At 40.4% G+C, this 13776-nt stretch overlaps 1 protein-coding gene across 3 annotated transcripts in view; it reads left to right on the top strand.

Annotated features, from left to right (window-relative positions):
• Window positions 1-13776, top strand: part of taok1a (TAO kinase 1a) — a 57872-nt gene that overhangs the window by 18355 nt on the left and 25741 nt on the right. For all 3 annotated transcript variants that reach the window (XM_061878116.1, XM_061878114.1, XM_061878115.1), the window contains 12 exons: window positions 9618-9709; window positions 9788-9881; window positions 9986-10067; window positions 10140-10307; window positions 10385-10585; window positions 11587-11715; window positions 11813-12049; window positions 12127-12255; window positions 12347-12550; window positions 12646-12885; window positions 12979-13191; window positions 13483-13665. In XM_061878116.1, the coding sequence (XP_061734100.1) occupies window positions 9618-9709; window positions 9788-9881; window positions 9986-10067; window positions 10140-10307; window positions 10385-10585; window positions 11587-11715; window positions 11813-12049; window positions 12127-12255; window positions 12347-12550; window positions 12646-12885; window positions 12979-13191; window positions 13483-13665 (1972 nt within the window). The remainder of the gene's footprint in view (window positions 1-9617; window positions 9710-9787; window positions 9882-9985; window positions 10068-10139; window positions 10308-10384; window positions 10586-11586; window positions 11716-11812; window positions 12050-12126; window positions 12256-12346; window positions 12551-12645; window positions 12886-12978; window positions 13192-13482; window positions 13666-13776) is intronic.

Below are 13776 nucleotides of genomic sequence, written 5' to 3'. Positions count from 1 at the left end.
CTTAGGGACCTTTAGCAGAGGAAAAATGTATAAAAAGTAGGGGTGCACACATCTTAGGGACCTTTAGCCAAGGAAAAAGTCTAAAAAGTAGGGGTGCACACATCTTAGGGACCTTTAGCAGAGGAAAAATGTATAAAAAGTAGGGTTGCACATATCTTAGGGACCTTTAGCAGAGGAAAAAATTATAAAACGTAGGGGTGCACACATCTTAGGGACCTTTAGCAGAGGAAAAATGTAAGAAAAGTAGGGGTGCGCACATCTTAGGGTCCTTTATCAGAGGAAAAATTTATAAAACGTAGGGGTGCACACATCTTAGGGACCTTTAGCAGAGGAAAAATGTATAAAACGTAGGGGTGCACACATCTTAGGGACCTTTAGCAGAGGAAAAATGTATAAAAAGTAGGGGTGCACACATCTTAGGGACCTTTAGCAGAGGAAAAATGTATAAAAAGTAGGGGTGCACACATCTTAGGGACCTTTAGCAGAGGAAAAATGTATAAAAAGTAGGGGTGCACACATCTTAGGGACCTTTAGCAGAGGAAAAATGTAAGAAAAGTAGGGGTGCGCACATCTTAGGGACCTTTAGCAGAGGAAAAATTTATAAAACGTGGGGCTGCACACATCTTAGGGACCTTTAGCAAAGGAAAAATGTATAAAAAGTAGGGGTGCACACATCTTAGGGACCTTTAGCAGAGGAAAAATGTATAAAAAGTAGGGGTGCACACATCTTAGGGACCTTAGCAGAGGAAAAATGTATAAAAAGTAGGGTTGCACACATCTTAGTGACCTTTAGCAGAGGAAAAATGTACAGTATAAAAAGTAGGGTTGCACACATCTTAGGGACATTTAGCAGAGGAAAAATGTATAAAAAGCAGGGTTGCACACATCTTTGTGACCTTTGGCAGAGGAAAATGTACAGTATAAAAACTAGGGTTGCACACATCTTAGGGACCTTTAGCAGAGGAAAAATTTATAAAAAGTAGGGGTGCACACATCTTAGGGACCTTTAGCAGAGGAAAAATGTAAGAAAAGTAGGGGTGCACACATCTTAGGGACCTTTATCAGAGGAAAAATTTATAAAACGTAGGGGTGCACACATCTTAGGGACCTTTAGCAGAGGAAAAATGTATAAAACGTAGGGGTGCACACATCTTAGGGACCTTTAGCAGAGGAAAAATGTATAAAACGTAGGGGTGCACACATCTTAGGGACCTTTAGCAGTGGAAAAATGTATAAAAAGTAGGGGTGCACACATCTTAGGGACCTTTAGCCAAGGAAAAAGTGTAAAAAGTAGGGGTGCACACATCTCAGGGACCTTTAGCAGAGGAAAAATGTATAAAAAATAGGGTTGCACACATCTTAGAGACCTTTAGCAGAGGAAAAATTTATAAAACGTAGGGGTGCACACATCTTAGGGACCTTTAGCAGAGGAAAAATGTAAGAAAAGTAGGGGTGCGCACATCTTAGGGACCTTTATCAGAGGAAAAATGTATAAAACGTAGGGGTGCACACATCTTAGGGACCTTTAGCAGAGGAAAAATGTATAAAACGTAGGGGTGCACACATCTTAGGGACCTTTAGCAGAGGAAAAATGTATAAAAAGTAGGGGTGCACACATCTTCGGGACCTTTAGCAGAGGAAAAATGTCAGAAAAGTAGGGGTGCGCACATCTTAGGGACCTTTAGCAGAGTAAAAATGTATAAAACGTAGGGGTGCACACATCTTAGGGACCTTTAGCAGAGGAAAAATGTATAAAAAGTAGGGGTGCACACATCTTAGGGACCTTTAGCCAAGGAAAAATGTACAAAAAGTAGGGGTGCACACATCTTAGGGACCTTTAGCAGAGGAAAAATGTATAAAAAGTAGGGGTGCACACATCTTAGGGACCTTTAGCAGAGGAAAAATGTAAGAAAAGTAGGGGTGCGCACATCTTAGGGACCTTTAGCAGAGGAAAAATTTATAAAACGTGGGGCTGCACACATCTTAGGGACCTTTAGCAAAGGAAAAATGTATAAAAAGTAGGGGTGCACACATCTTAGGGACCTTTAGCAGAGGAAAAATGTATAAAAAGTAGGGGTGCACACATCTTAGGGACCTTTAGCAGAGGAAAAATGTATAAAAAGTAGGGTTGCACACATCTTAGTGACCTTTAGCAGAGGAAAAATGTACAGTATAAAAAGTAGGGTTGCACACATCTTAGGGACATTTAGCAGAGGAAAAATGTATAAAAAGCAGGGTTGCACACATCTTTGTGACCTTTAGCAGAGGAAAAATGTACAGTATAAAAACTAGGGTTGCACACATCTTAGGGACCTTTAGGAGAGGAAAAATGTATAAAAAGTTGGAGTGCACACATCTTAGGGACCTTTAGCAGAGGAAACATGTATAAAAAATTAGGGGTGCACACATCTTAGGGACCTTTAGCAGAGGAAAAATGTGTAAAAAGTAGGGGTGCACACATCTTAGGGACCTTTAGCAGAGGAAACATTTATAAAAAAGTAGGGGTGCACACATCTTAGGGACCTTTAGCAGAGGAAAAATGTATAAAAAGTAGGGTTGCACACATCTTAGTGACATTTAGCAGAGGAAAAATGTACAGTATAAAAAGTAGGGTTGCACACATCTTAGGGACCTTTAGCAGAGGAAAAATGTAAGAAAAGTAGGGGTGCACACATCTTAGGGACCTTTATCAGAGGAAAAATTTATAAAACGTAGGGGTGCACACATCTTAGGGACCTTTAGCAGAGGAAAAATGTATAAAACGTAGGGGTGCACACATCTTAGGGACCTTTAGCAGAGGAAAAATGTATAAAACGTAGGGGTGCACACATCTTAGGGACCTTTAGCAGTGGAAAAATGTATAAAAAGTAGGGGTGCACACATCTTAGGGACCTTTAGCCAAGGAAAAAGTGTAAAAAGTAGGGGTGCACACATCTCAGGGACCTTTAGCAGAGGAAAAATGTATAAAAAATAGGGTTGCACACATCTTAGAGACCTTTAGCAGAGGAAAAATTTATAAAACGTAGGGGTGCACACATCTTAGGGACCTTTAGCAGAGGAAAAATGTAAGAAAAGTAGGGGTGCGCACATCTTAGGGACCTTTATCAGAGGAAAAATGTATAAAACGTAGGGGTGCACACATCTTAGGGACCTTTAGCAGAGGAAAAATGTATAAAACGTAGGGGTGCACACATCTTAGGGACCTTTAGCAGAGGAAAAATGTATAAAAAGTAGGGGTGCACACATCTTCGGGACCTTTAGCAGAGGAAAAATGTCAGAAAAGTAGGGGTGCGCACATCTTAGGGACCTTTAGCAGAGTAAAAATGTATAAAACGTAGGGGTGCACACATCTTAGGGACCTTTAGCAGAGGAAAAATGTATAAAAAGTAGGGGTGCACACATCTTAGGGACCTTTAGCCAAGGAAAAATGTACAAAAAGTAGGGGTGCACACATCTTAGGGACCTTTAGCAGAGGAAAAATGTATAAAAAGTAGGGGTGCACACATCTTAGGGACCTTTAGCAGAGGAAAAATGTAAGAAAAGTAGGGGTGCGCACATCTTAGGGACCTTTAGCAGAGGAAAAATTTATAAAACGTGGGGCTGCACACATCTTAGGGACCTTTAGCAAAGGAAAAATGTATAAAAAGTAGGGGTGCACACATCTTAGGGACCTTTAGCAGAGGAAAAATGTATAAAAAGTAGGGGTGCACACATCTTAGGGACCTTTAGCAGAGGAAAAATGTATAAAAAGTAGGGTTGCACACATCTTAGTGACCTTTAGCAGAGGAAAAATGTACAGTATAAAAAGTAGGGTTGCACACATCTTAGGGACATTTAGCAGAGGAAAAATGTATAAAAAGCAGGGTTGCACACATCTTTGTGACCTTTAGCAGAGGAAAAATGTACAGTATAAAAACTAGGGTTGCACACATCTTAGGGACCTTTAGGAGAGGAAAAATGTATAAAAAGTTGGAGTGCACACATCTTAGGGACCTTTAGCAGAGGAAACATGTATAAAAAATTAGGGGTGCACACATCTTAGGGACCTTTAGCAGAGGAAAAATGTGTAAAAAGTAGGGGTGCACACATCTTAGGGACCTTTAGCAGAGGAAACATTTATAAAAAAGTAGGGGTGCACACATCTTAGGGACCTTTAGCAGAGGAAAAATGTATAAAAAGTAGGGTTGCACACATCTTAGTGACATTTAGCAGAGGAAAAATGTACAGTATAAAAAGTAGGGTTGCACACATCTTAGGGACCTTTAGCAGAGGAAAAATGTATAAAAAGTAGGGTTGCACACATCTTAGTGACCTTTAGCAGAGGAAAAATGTATAAAAAGTAGGGTTGCACACATCTTAGTGACCTTTAGCAGAGGAAAAATGTACAGTATAAAAAGTAGGGTTGCACACATCTTAGGGACATTTAGCAGAGGAAAAATGTATAAAAAGCAGGATTGCACACATCTTAGTGACCTTTAGCAGAGGAAAAATGTACAGTATAAAAACTAGGGTTGCACACATCTTAGGGACCTTTAGCAGAGGAAAAATGTATAAAAAGTAGGGGTGCACACATCTTAGGGACCTTTAGCAGAGGAAAAATGTATAAAAAGTAGGGGTGCACACATCTTAGGGACCTTTAGCAGAGGAAAAATGTATAAAAAGTAGGGGTGCACACATCTTAGGGACCTTTAGCAGAGGAAAAATGTGTAAAAAGTAGGGTTGCACACATCTTAGTGACCTTTAGCAGAGGAAAAATGTACAGTATAAAAAGTAGGGTTGCACACATCTTAGGGACCTTTAGCAGAGGAAAAATGTATAAAAAGTAGGGTTGCACACATCTTAGGGACCTTTATCAGAGGAAAAATTTATAAAACGTAGGGGTGCACACATCTTAGGTACCTTTAGCAGAGGAAAAATGTATAAAACGTAGGGGTGCACACATCTTAGGGACCTTTAGCAGAGGAAAAATGTATAAAACGTAGGGGTGCACACATCTTAGGGACCTTTAGCAGTGGAAAAATGTATAAAAAGTAGGGGTGCACACATCTTAGGGACCTTTAGCCAAGGAAAAAGTGTAAAAAGTAGGGGTGCACACATCTCAGGGACCTTTAGCAGAGGAAAAATGTATAAAAAATAGGGTTGCACACATCTTAGAGACCTTTAGCAGAGGAAAAATTTATAAAACGTAGGGGTGCACACATCTTAGGGACCTTTAGCAGAGGAAAAATGTAAGAAAAGTAGGGGTGCGCACATCTTAGGGACCTTTATCAGAGGAAAAATGTATAAAACGTAGGGGTGCACACATCTTAGGGACCTTTAGCAGAGGAAAAATGTATAAAACGTAGGGGTGCACACATCTTAGGGACCTTTAGCAGAGGAAAAATGTATAAAAAGTAGGGGTGCACACATCTTCGGGACCTTTAGCAGAGGAAAAATGTCAGAAAAGTAGGGGTGCGCACATCTTAGGGACCTTTAGCACAGGAAAAATGTATAAAACGTAGGGCTGCACACATCTTAGGGACCTTTAGCAAAAGAAAAATGTATAAAAAGTAGGGGTGCACACATCTTAGGGACCTTTAGCAGAGGAAAAATGTATAAAAAGTAGGGGTGCACACATCTTAGGGACCTTTAGCAGAGGAAAAATGTATAAAAAGTAGGGGTGCACACATCTTAGGGACCTTTAGCAGAGGAAAAATGTCAGAAAAGTAGGGGTGCGCACATCTTAGGGACCTTTAGCAGAGTAAAAATGTATAAAACGTAGGGGTGCACACATCTTAGGGACCTTTAGCAGAGGAAAAATGTATAAAAAGTAGGGGTGCACACATCTTAGGGACCTTTAGCCAAGGAAAAATGTACAAAAAGTAGGGGTGCACACATCTTAGGGACCTTTAGCAGAGGAAAAATGTCAGAAAAGTAGGGGTGCGCACATCTTAGGGACCTTTAGCACAGGAAAAATGTATAAAACGTAGGGCTGCACACATCTTAGGGACCTTTAGCAAAAGAAAAATGTATAAAAAGTAGGGGTGCACACATCTTAGGGACCTTTAGCAAAGGAAAAATGTATAAAAAGTAGGGGTGCACACATCTTAGGGACCTTTAGCAGAGGAAAAATGTATAAAAAGTAGGGGTGCACACATCTTAGGGACCTTTAGCAGAGGAAAAATGTATAAAAAGTAGGGTTGCACACATCTTAGTGACCTTTAGCAGAGGAAAAATGTACAGTATAAAAAGTAGGGTTGCACACATCTTAGGGACATTTAGCAGAGGAAAAATGTATAAAAAGCAGGGTTGCACACATCTTTGTGACCTTTAGCAGAGGAAAAATGTATAGTATAAAAACTAGGGTTGCACACATCTTAGGGACCTTTAGGAGAGGAAAAATGTATAAAAAGTTGGAGTGCACACATCTTAGGGACCTTTAGCAGAGGAAACATGTATAAAAAATTAGGGGTGCACACATCTTAGGGACCTTTAGCAGAGGAAAAATGTGTAAAAAGTAGGGGTGCACACATCTTAGGGACCTTTAGCAGAGGAAATATTTATAAAAAAGTAGGGGTGCACACATCTTAGGGACCTTTAGCAGAGGAAAAATGTATAAAAAGTAGGGGTTGCACACATCTTAGTGACATTTAGCAGAGGAAAAATGTACAGTATAAAAAGTAGGGTTGCACACATCTTAGGGACCTTTAGCAGAGGAAAAATGTATAAAAAGTAGGGTTGCACACATCTTAGTGACCTTTAGCAGAGGAAAAATGTATAAAAAGTAGGGTTGCACACATCTTAGTGACCTTTAGCAGAGGAAAAATGTACAGTATAAAAAGTAGGGTTGCACACATCTTAGGGACATTTAGCAGAGGAAAAATGTATAAAAAGCAGGATTGCACACATCTTAGTGACCTTTAGCAGAGGAAAAATGTACAGTATAAAAACTAGGGTTGCACACATCTTAGGGACCTTTAGCAGAGGAAAAATGTATAAAAAGTAGGGGTGCACACATCTTAGGGACCTTTAGCAGAGGAAAAATGTATAAAAAGTAGGGGTGCACACATCTTAGGGACCTTTAGCAGAGGAAAAATGTATAAAAAGTAGGGGTGCACACATCTTAGGGACCTTTAGCAGAGGAAAAATGTGTAAAAAGTAGGGGTGCACACATCTTAGGGACCTTTAGCAGAGGAAATATTTATAAAAAAGTAGGGGTGCACACATCTTAGGGACCTTTAGCAGAGGAAAAATGTATAAAAAGTAGGGTTGCACACATCTTAGGGACCTTTAGCAGAGGAAAAATATACAGTATAAAAAGTAGGGTTGCACACATATTCGGGACCTTTAGCAGAGGAAAAATGTATAAAAAGTAGGGTTGCACACATCTCAGGGACCTTTAGCAAAGGAAAAAGCTCCAAAGCAGAGCCCTTCCACTTCTTGGTTTGACAAGTGGGATGGTGTCATATTTAAGATTACTCTCCCTTCAAACAAATTGAGTCAAGTTAATGCCATAGAGTAGGGCTGGGCAATATGGCCTTTTTTAAATATCTGGATATTTTTAGGCCATATCGCGATACACCATATATATCTGGATATTTTGCCTCAGCCTTGAATGAACACTTGATGCATATAATCACAGCAGTATGATGATTCTATGTGTCTACATTCAAACATTCTTCTTCATACTGCATTAATATGTGCTACTTTTAAACTTTCATGCAGAGAGGGAAATCACAATGAAGTCAATTTACCAAAAGTGTATTTATTAAACAATTATTAAGCAGTGGCATAAACATTCATGTCATTTCAAAACAGAAAGTGCAAGATTGTCAGGGACATTTTAAAAGAAGCTATTAGTGCAATTTTGTGCATGATGTCACTAAGATGACATCAAAACAACACTAAATGAAAGTGCACTTTTTGTACAGAACGCCACTAAAATAGTTTAAAACAAAGTGCACTTTTGTACATGATGTCACACAAGATATTTCAAATAAAAATGAGCTAAATAATAGGAAATCAAATAGTGTATGTCCTTCACTATGTGGTAGGTTACTGAGGATGTTATCTCCTTTTGTTGTTGACTTTATTTTTTATACTATGTTGATGTGGAAATGTTTGGTTTGCCTCTGAACTTTGATGGCGTGGCACCAAATTGAGATGTTGACATGCAGAGTTTCAAGCACTCTTCATTCTCTAGCAGGGGACTTTTCAAATGATGCTACATATTAGCAGTAATGCTACTTTTTTAGCAACGCTTCTGCCCCACACTTAACATACTACGGTTGTCTGTTCGACATATCTCCACTTGAACCCCAACCACCGCCAGACAATGGACCCCTGCTGTTTTTATTGGGAATTAATTCTTCCTTCATTACCAGATTCGCACCTTCTTTCTCTCGTATTACCACTCGCACCACAGCTAATGTTACCCATGCCGCTACCTCTCTGCTCAGCGAGGGCGTATACGTATGTGACGTATGTAAGAAGGTGCGCTTGCTGTCTATGAGAAGGAGAGACAGGAAAGAGTGGGAAAAGCTTGCAGTGTAATGCCAGCAGCTAAAAACAACTGCGTGAGAACATGTACCGTACTTTTCGGACTATAGGTCGCAGTTTTTTTCATAGTTTGGCCGGAGCGACTTATGTGTGAAATTATTAACACATTACCGTAAAATATCAAATGATATTATTTATCTTATTCGCAGAAGAGACAAAGAAAATGTCAGCAATCGACACACACACGTCAACCAATAAGAATTCGGCGGGGGAGGGTCATGGCAGAAGTGCATTGTGGGTCATGGAATGCTAACTGCTATATGCTACTGCCGCAGCTATTCAAATGGATCATTTCATCGTTGGCGGTAACTTATAAAAACTGAGAAGGGCTAAACAAAAATGGCACCGAAAAGGAAATCATGTACTGCAGATTACAAGCTGGACGTAGTGAAATATGCAGCAGAAAAGGACAAGAGGAAGCGGCACATACCTTTGGAGTTGGCAGAGTTGTTTAGAAGCGACATTGAGGAAGAAGATTTCATGGGATTTATCGATTAGGAGTGACGGATTGTTTGGTAAACGTATATCATGTTCTATATGTTATAGTTATTTGAATGACTCTTACCATAATGTTAGGTTAACATTGCAGGCACCTTCTCAGTTGGTTATTTATGCCTCATATAACCTACACTTATTCAGCCTGTTGTTCACTATTCTTTATTTTAAATTGCCTTTCAAATGTCTATTCCTGGTGTTGGATTTTATCAAAGAATTTTCCCAAAAATGCGACTTATACTCCAGTGCGACGTATATATGTTTTTTTCCTTCTTTATTATGCATTTTCGACAGGTGCGATTTATAATCCGAAAAATACGGTACTCTAATATAGTTATTTTCTATATGGCACAGAGACAAACCTGCAATATATCCAGTATATCGATATATCGCACAGCCCTACCATACAGCTAAATTTTTCTTTCAGTCAGGTTTTGGACGGCAAAGTTTAGACATATTCTGGACTACTCATATTTTTCTAAGGGGTTAAACTTACTAAATCAGCAAGTCAAAAATATTTCCCGACTACATACATTGTGTACATTTCACAGTCATCAGTTGTACTCTGCTAAATGTGTTTTTAGGATGGCCCCTGAGGTGATCTTGGCTATGGATGAGGGCCAGTATGATGGGAAGATAGACATCTGGTCTTTAGGAATAACTTGCATTGAATTAGGTATAGTCACTGTCATCAATTGTCATATTTGATCTTTAGCCATAGCCTCCTAATCATTACTCTGTGTCTACTTTATAGCTGAGAGGAAGCCTCCACTTTTCAATATGAATGCAATGAGTGCCTTATACCATATAGCACAAAATGAAAGCCCCATGCTGCAGTCCAGTGAATGGTGAGTTGTTCAATACATTTTGAAAGAGCAAATGTTTTATTTATTTTATATACAATAGAGCGACTTACAGTTTTGTCTTGTATGCGTTTATTCACTTGTTTTAGGACTGAGTATTTCAGAAACTTTGTAGATTCTTGCCTACAGAAAAGTCCACAAGATAGGCCAAACTCTGAGGAGCTCTTGAAGGTAAAAGCAGTCACAATAATTGTTCTTACTCCTCAATGTTAACACGTGGTATGTTTGCTGTTCTTCCTCCAGCATGCCTTTGTCCAACGTGAGCGTCCTGAATCCGTTTTAATAGACCTTATAAATCGGACGAAAGATGCGGTGCGAGAGCTGGACAATTTGCAGTATCGCAAAATGAAAAAGATTTTGTTTCACGAAGCCCACAACGGCCCCACCATTGAAGCTCCAGATGAAGAGGAGGTTTGTCGAGTTTGATATTATTGTCATTGAACTATATATTACGAAGCATTTTTTTTAACACTGCGCATTATTTTTAGGAGCCAGATCACAGGTTGGGTAGAACGGGTACTGTGAACAGTGTGGGGAGCAACCAGTCCATTCCGAGTATGTCGATTAGTGCCAGTTCCCAGAGCAGCTCTGTCAACAGTCTGACAGACGCCGGCGATGACAAAAGCGAAGTGGACATGGAGGGGGACCACACAGTCTTGCCTAACAGCTCTGTCAAACATCTCAGACGGGTAAAAACCGAATTATATCCACCTTGACTGGAAAACTCTTTAACTGTGCTTTCATTCACTTAGAATATCTATAGCAGGGGTGTCAAACTCACTTTAGATGGAGGGCCACATGCAGAAAAATCTACTCCCAAGTGGGCCGGACTGGTAAAATCACGGCACGATAACTTAAAAATAAGAACAACTTCAGATTGTTTTCTTTGTTTAAAAATACAGCAAGCACATTTTGAAATTGTACAAATCATAATGTTGTAGGGTTGTTGTTTTTTACAATTCATGAAGTGAAGTGAATTATTTTTATATAGCGCTTTTCTCTAGTGACTCAAAGGGCTTTACATAGTGAAACCCAATATCTAAGTTACATTTAAACCAGTGTGGGTGGCACTGGGAGCAGGTGGGTAAAGTGTCTTGCCCAAGGACACAACGGCAGTGACTAGGATGGCGGAATCGGGGCTCGAACCTGGAACCCTCAAGTTGCTGACACGGCCACTCTACCAACCGAGCTACCTGTGGCGTTTAATAGTACTTTTATTTGTCGTTATTTATGTTTTCTGAATAGATCATGTGATAATGTTCATCGCATTGGTGTTAATTTTCAATCTATCATATAAGAAAATAATATCAAATTACAGGATGTTATTTATTTAGTTTGTTAATTTTCCTCGACTGATGTACTCACATCATGTGTTTTATTTTGCACACATGTAGCATCATCTACAAATAACTAAATAATTGCTATGGTGACCTCTAGTGGACACATTTAGAATGGCAGTTTCTTTAATTCAAAAACTTCAGGGTATTTTTTACACTTAAACTCATCCGCAAGGCCAGATAAAACCTGTTCGCGGGCCTGATCCGGCCTTCGGGCCGTACGTTTGTCACCCCTGATCTAGAGGATGTCTGCGGGGAATACAAAGTGATCATTTTGGAAAATGCAATTACAATAGTTGTTTTTGCCTCAGCTGTCATCAATTTGGTTTAAAAAGATTTTGCTTGACTTTTAGGAGAATGAAGCAAGTAACAAAGATCCAGAACCCCACGTTCGGTCAAATGAGCCCCAGTCCCAACCCGCAAACCCTCCTCGGCCAAAACGGAACCGAGAACACTTTGCAACAATTCGCACAGCCTCAGTGGTAATAACTCTATTTCACCATCAATAGAGTGAATACAAAAATACTGCATGTTTTTGATTTGTCATTGGTCACAAACCGTTCTTCTTGTGTTCACAAGCTCACTCGCCAGATTAAGGAACACGAGCAGGACTCTGAATTGAGGGAGCAAATTTTAGGCTACAAGCGCATGCGACGGCAGCACCAGAAACAGTTGATGGCCCTGGAGAACAAGCTTAAAACCGAGATGGAGGAGCACAGACTCCGTCTGGACAAGGAACTGGAGAACCAGAGGAACGGCTTTTTTCAGGAGATGGATAAACTGATCAAGAAGCACCAAGGGTCCATAGAGAAAGACGTATGCTTGCACAGCGTGACATTGAAATTGTTTGTTTTGCGTGGTGCTAACTGGTCCTTGCGTGTTGGTCTTTACAGACAAAAACATTTAGCAACGATGAGAAGAAATTCCAACAACACATTCAGAGCCAGCAGAAGAAGGAACTTAATCATTTCCTCGAATCACAGAAACGGGAGTACAAACTTCGCAAGGAACAACTCAAAGAGGTTGGTAATGTTTTTCTGCTACCTTCAAAAGAGCATGTGACATTACTATGGAGCCCATGGCTGTGGTTATCTAAAATTTGCTTCTCTGCAGGAGTTGAATGAAAACCAATCAACGCCTAAGAAGGAGAAGCAAGAGTGGTTGTCCAAGCAAAAGGAAAATTTCCAAAACTTCCAAGCAGAAGAGGAGGCCAACTTACAGCGCAGACAAAGGCAGTATTTGGAACTGGAGTCTCGCAGGTTCAAACGGAGGATCTTGATTGCTCGCCATAACATTGAGCAGGACTTAGTGCGTGAGGTAGGTATAAAAAATGGATTAATCAACTGACAAGCTGAAATGGTTTTGTTGCTCATTGCCATTGTATCATTTCCTCCCAAATTTCCGAACATCAGGAGCTTAACAAACGGCAGACTCAGAAGGACTTGGAACATGCCATGCTTCTACGACAACACGAATCAATGCAAGAACTGGAATTCCGCCAGCTGAACACTATACAGAAGACAAGGGTCGAGCTCATCCGCCTGCAGCACCAGACAGAGCTCACTAACCAGCAGGAATACAACAAGAGAAGGGAGCGAGAACTGAGACGGAAGCACGTCATGGAGGTTCGTCAACAACCCAAAAGCCTGAAGGTGAGAAGCATCTATAATAAGGCTGTGCATGTTCATTCATACACACCACTGACTGACTGACCAGAGGGTCTTTGGGTCTTTGTAATTTGACAGTCCAAAGAGCTACAAATCAAGAAACAGTTTCAGGACACCTGCAAAATCCAGACGCGTCAGTACAAGGCACTGAGGAATCATCTGCTGGAGACCACACCAAAGTCAGAACACAAGACAGTGTTGAAGCAACTGAAACAGGAGCAGCACCGCAAACTGGCCATCTTGGCAGAGCAGTATGACCACTCCATCACTGAGATGATGTCCACTCAGGCTGTGAGTCCTACTCAGTCAATATTATGCCAAGTATTCAAAAGTGTCCTCTTCCATGTTGCCTTATTGACTTGACTTTGGCCTCAAATTTGCCTTTGTACTGTAATAATCTGCTTGGTGCATTGTCCATTTAAACTGATCAATGCCTTATCTCAAAAATGCACTACGACAGCTGACACATGGCATTTGTCAATAAACATGTACCTGGCCATAATATAGGAAAACACATTGTTCTTTTTTTAAATATATGACTGATGATTGAATTTTTTAAAATATTTTTCCACAAAATCTCAGCTTCGTCTTGATGAGACTCAAGAAGTACAAGGCAAAGGCCTCCGGATGCAGCTTCAGCAAGAGCTGGAGCTTCTTAACGCCTATCAGAGCAAGATCAAGATGCAGACGGACGCACAGCACGACCGGGAAAGGAAAGAGCTGGAGCAAAGGCTGTCGATACGCAGAGCCCTGCTGGAACAAAAGGTTAGTTTCTTGTATTATCTACTTAAGGACAGTATATGTTACGGCAGTTTTTTTCAACCACTGTGCCGTGAGATACAGTCTGGTGTGCCGTGGGAGATGATGTAATTTCAC

This window comes from Nerophis ophidion, linkage group LG18, assembly GCF_033978795.1.
Source record: "Nerophis ophidion isolate RoL-2023_Sa linkage group LG18, RoL_Noph_v1.0, whole genome shotgun sequence".
In the NCBI taxonomy this organism is placed as follows: domain Eukaryota; kingdom Metazoa; phylum Chordata; class Actinopteri; order Syngnathiformes; family Syngnathidae; genus Nerophis; species Nerophis ophidion.
Note: the sequence above shows the minus strand (reverse complement) of the source record. Positions and strands in the feature narration are given on the sequence as shown.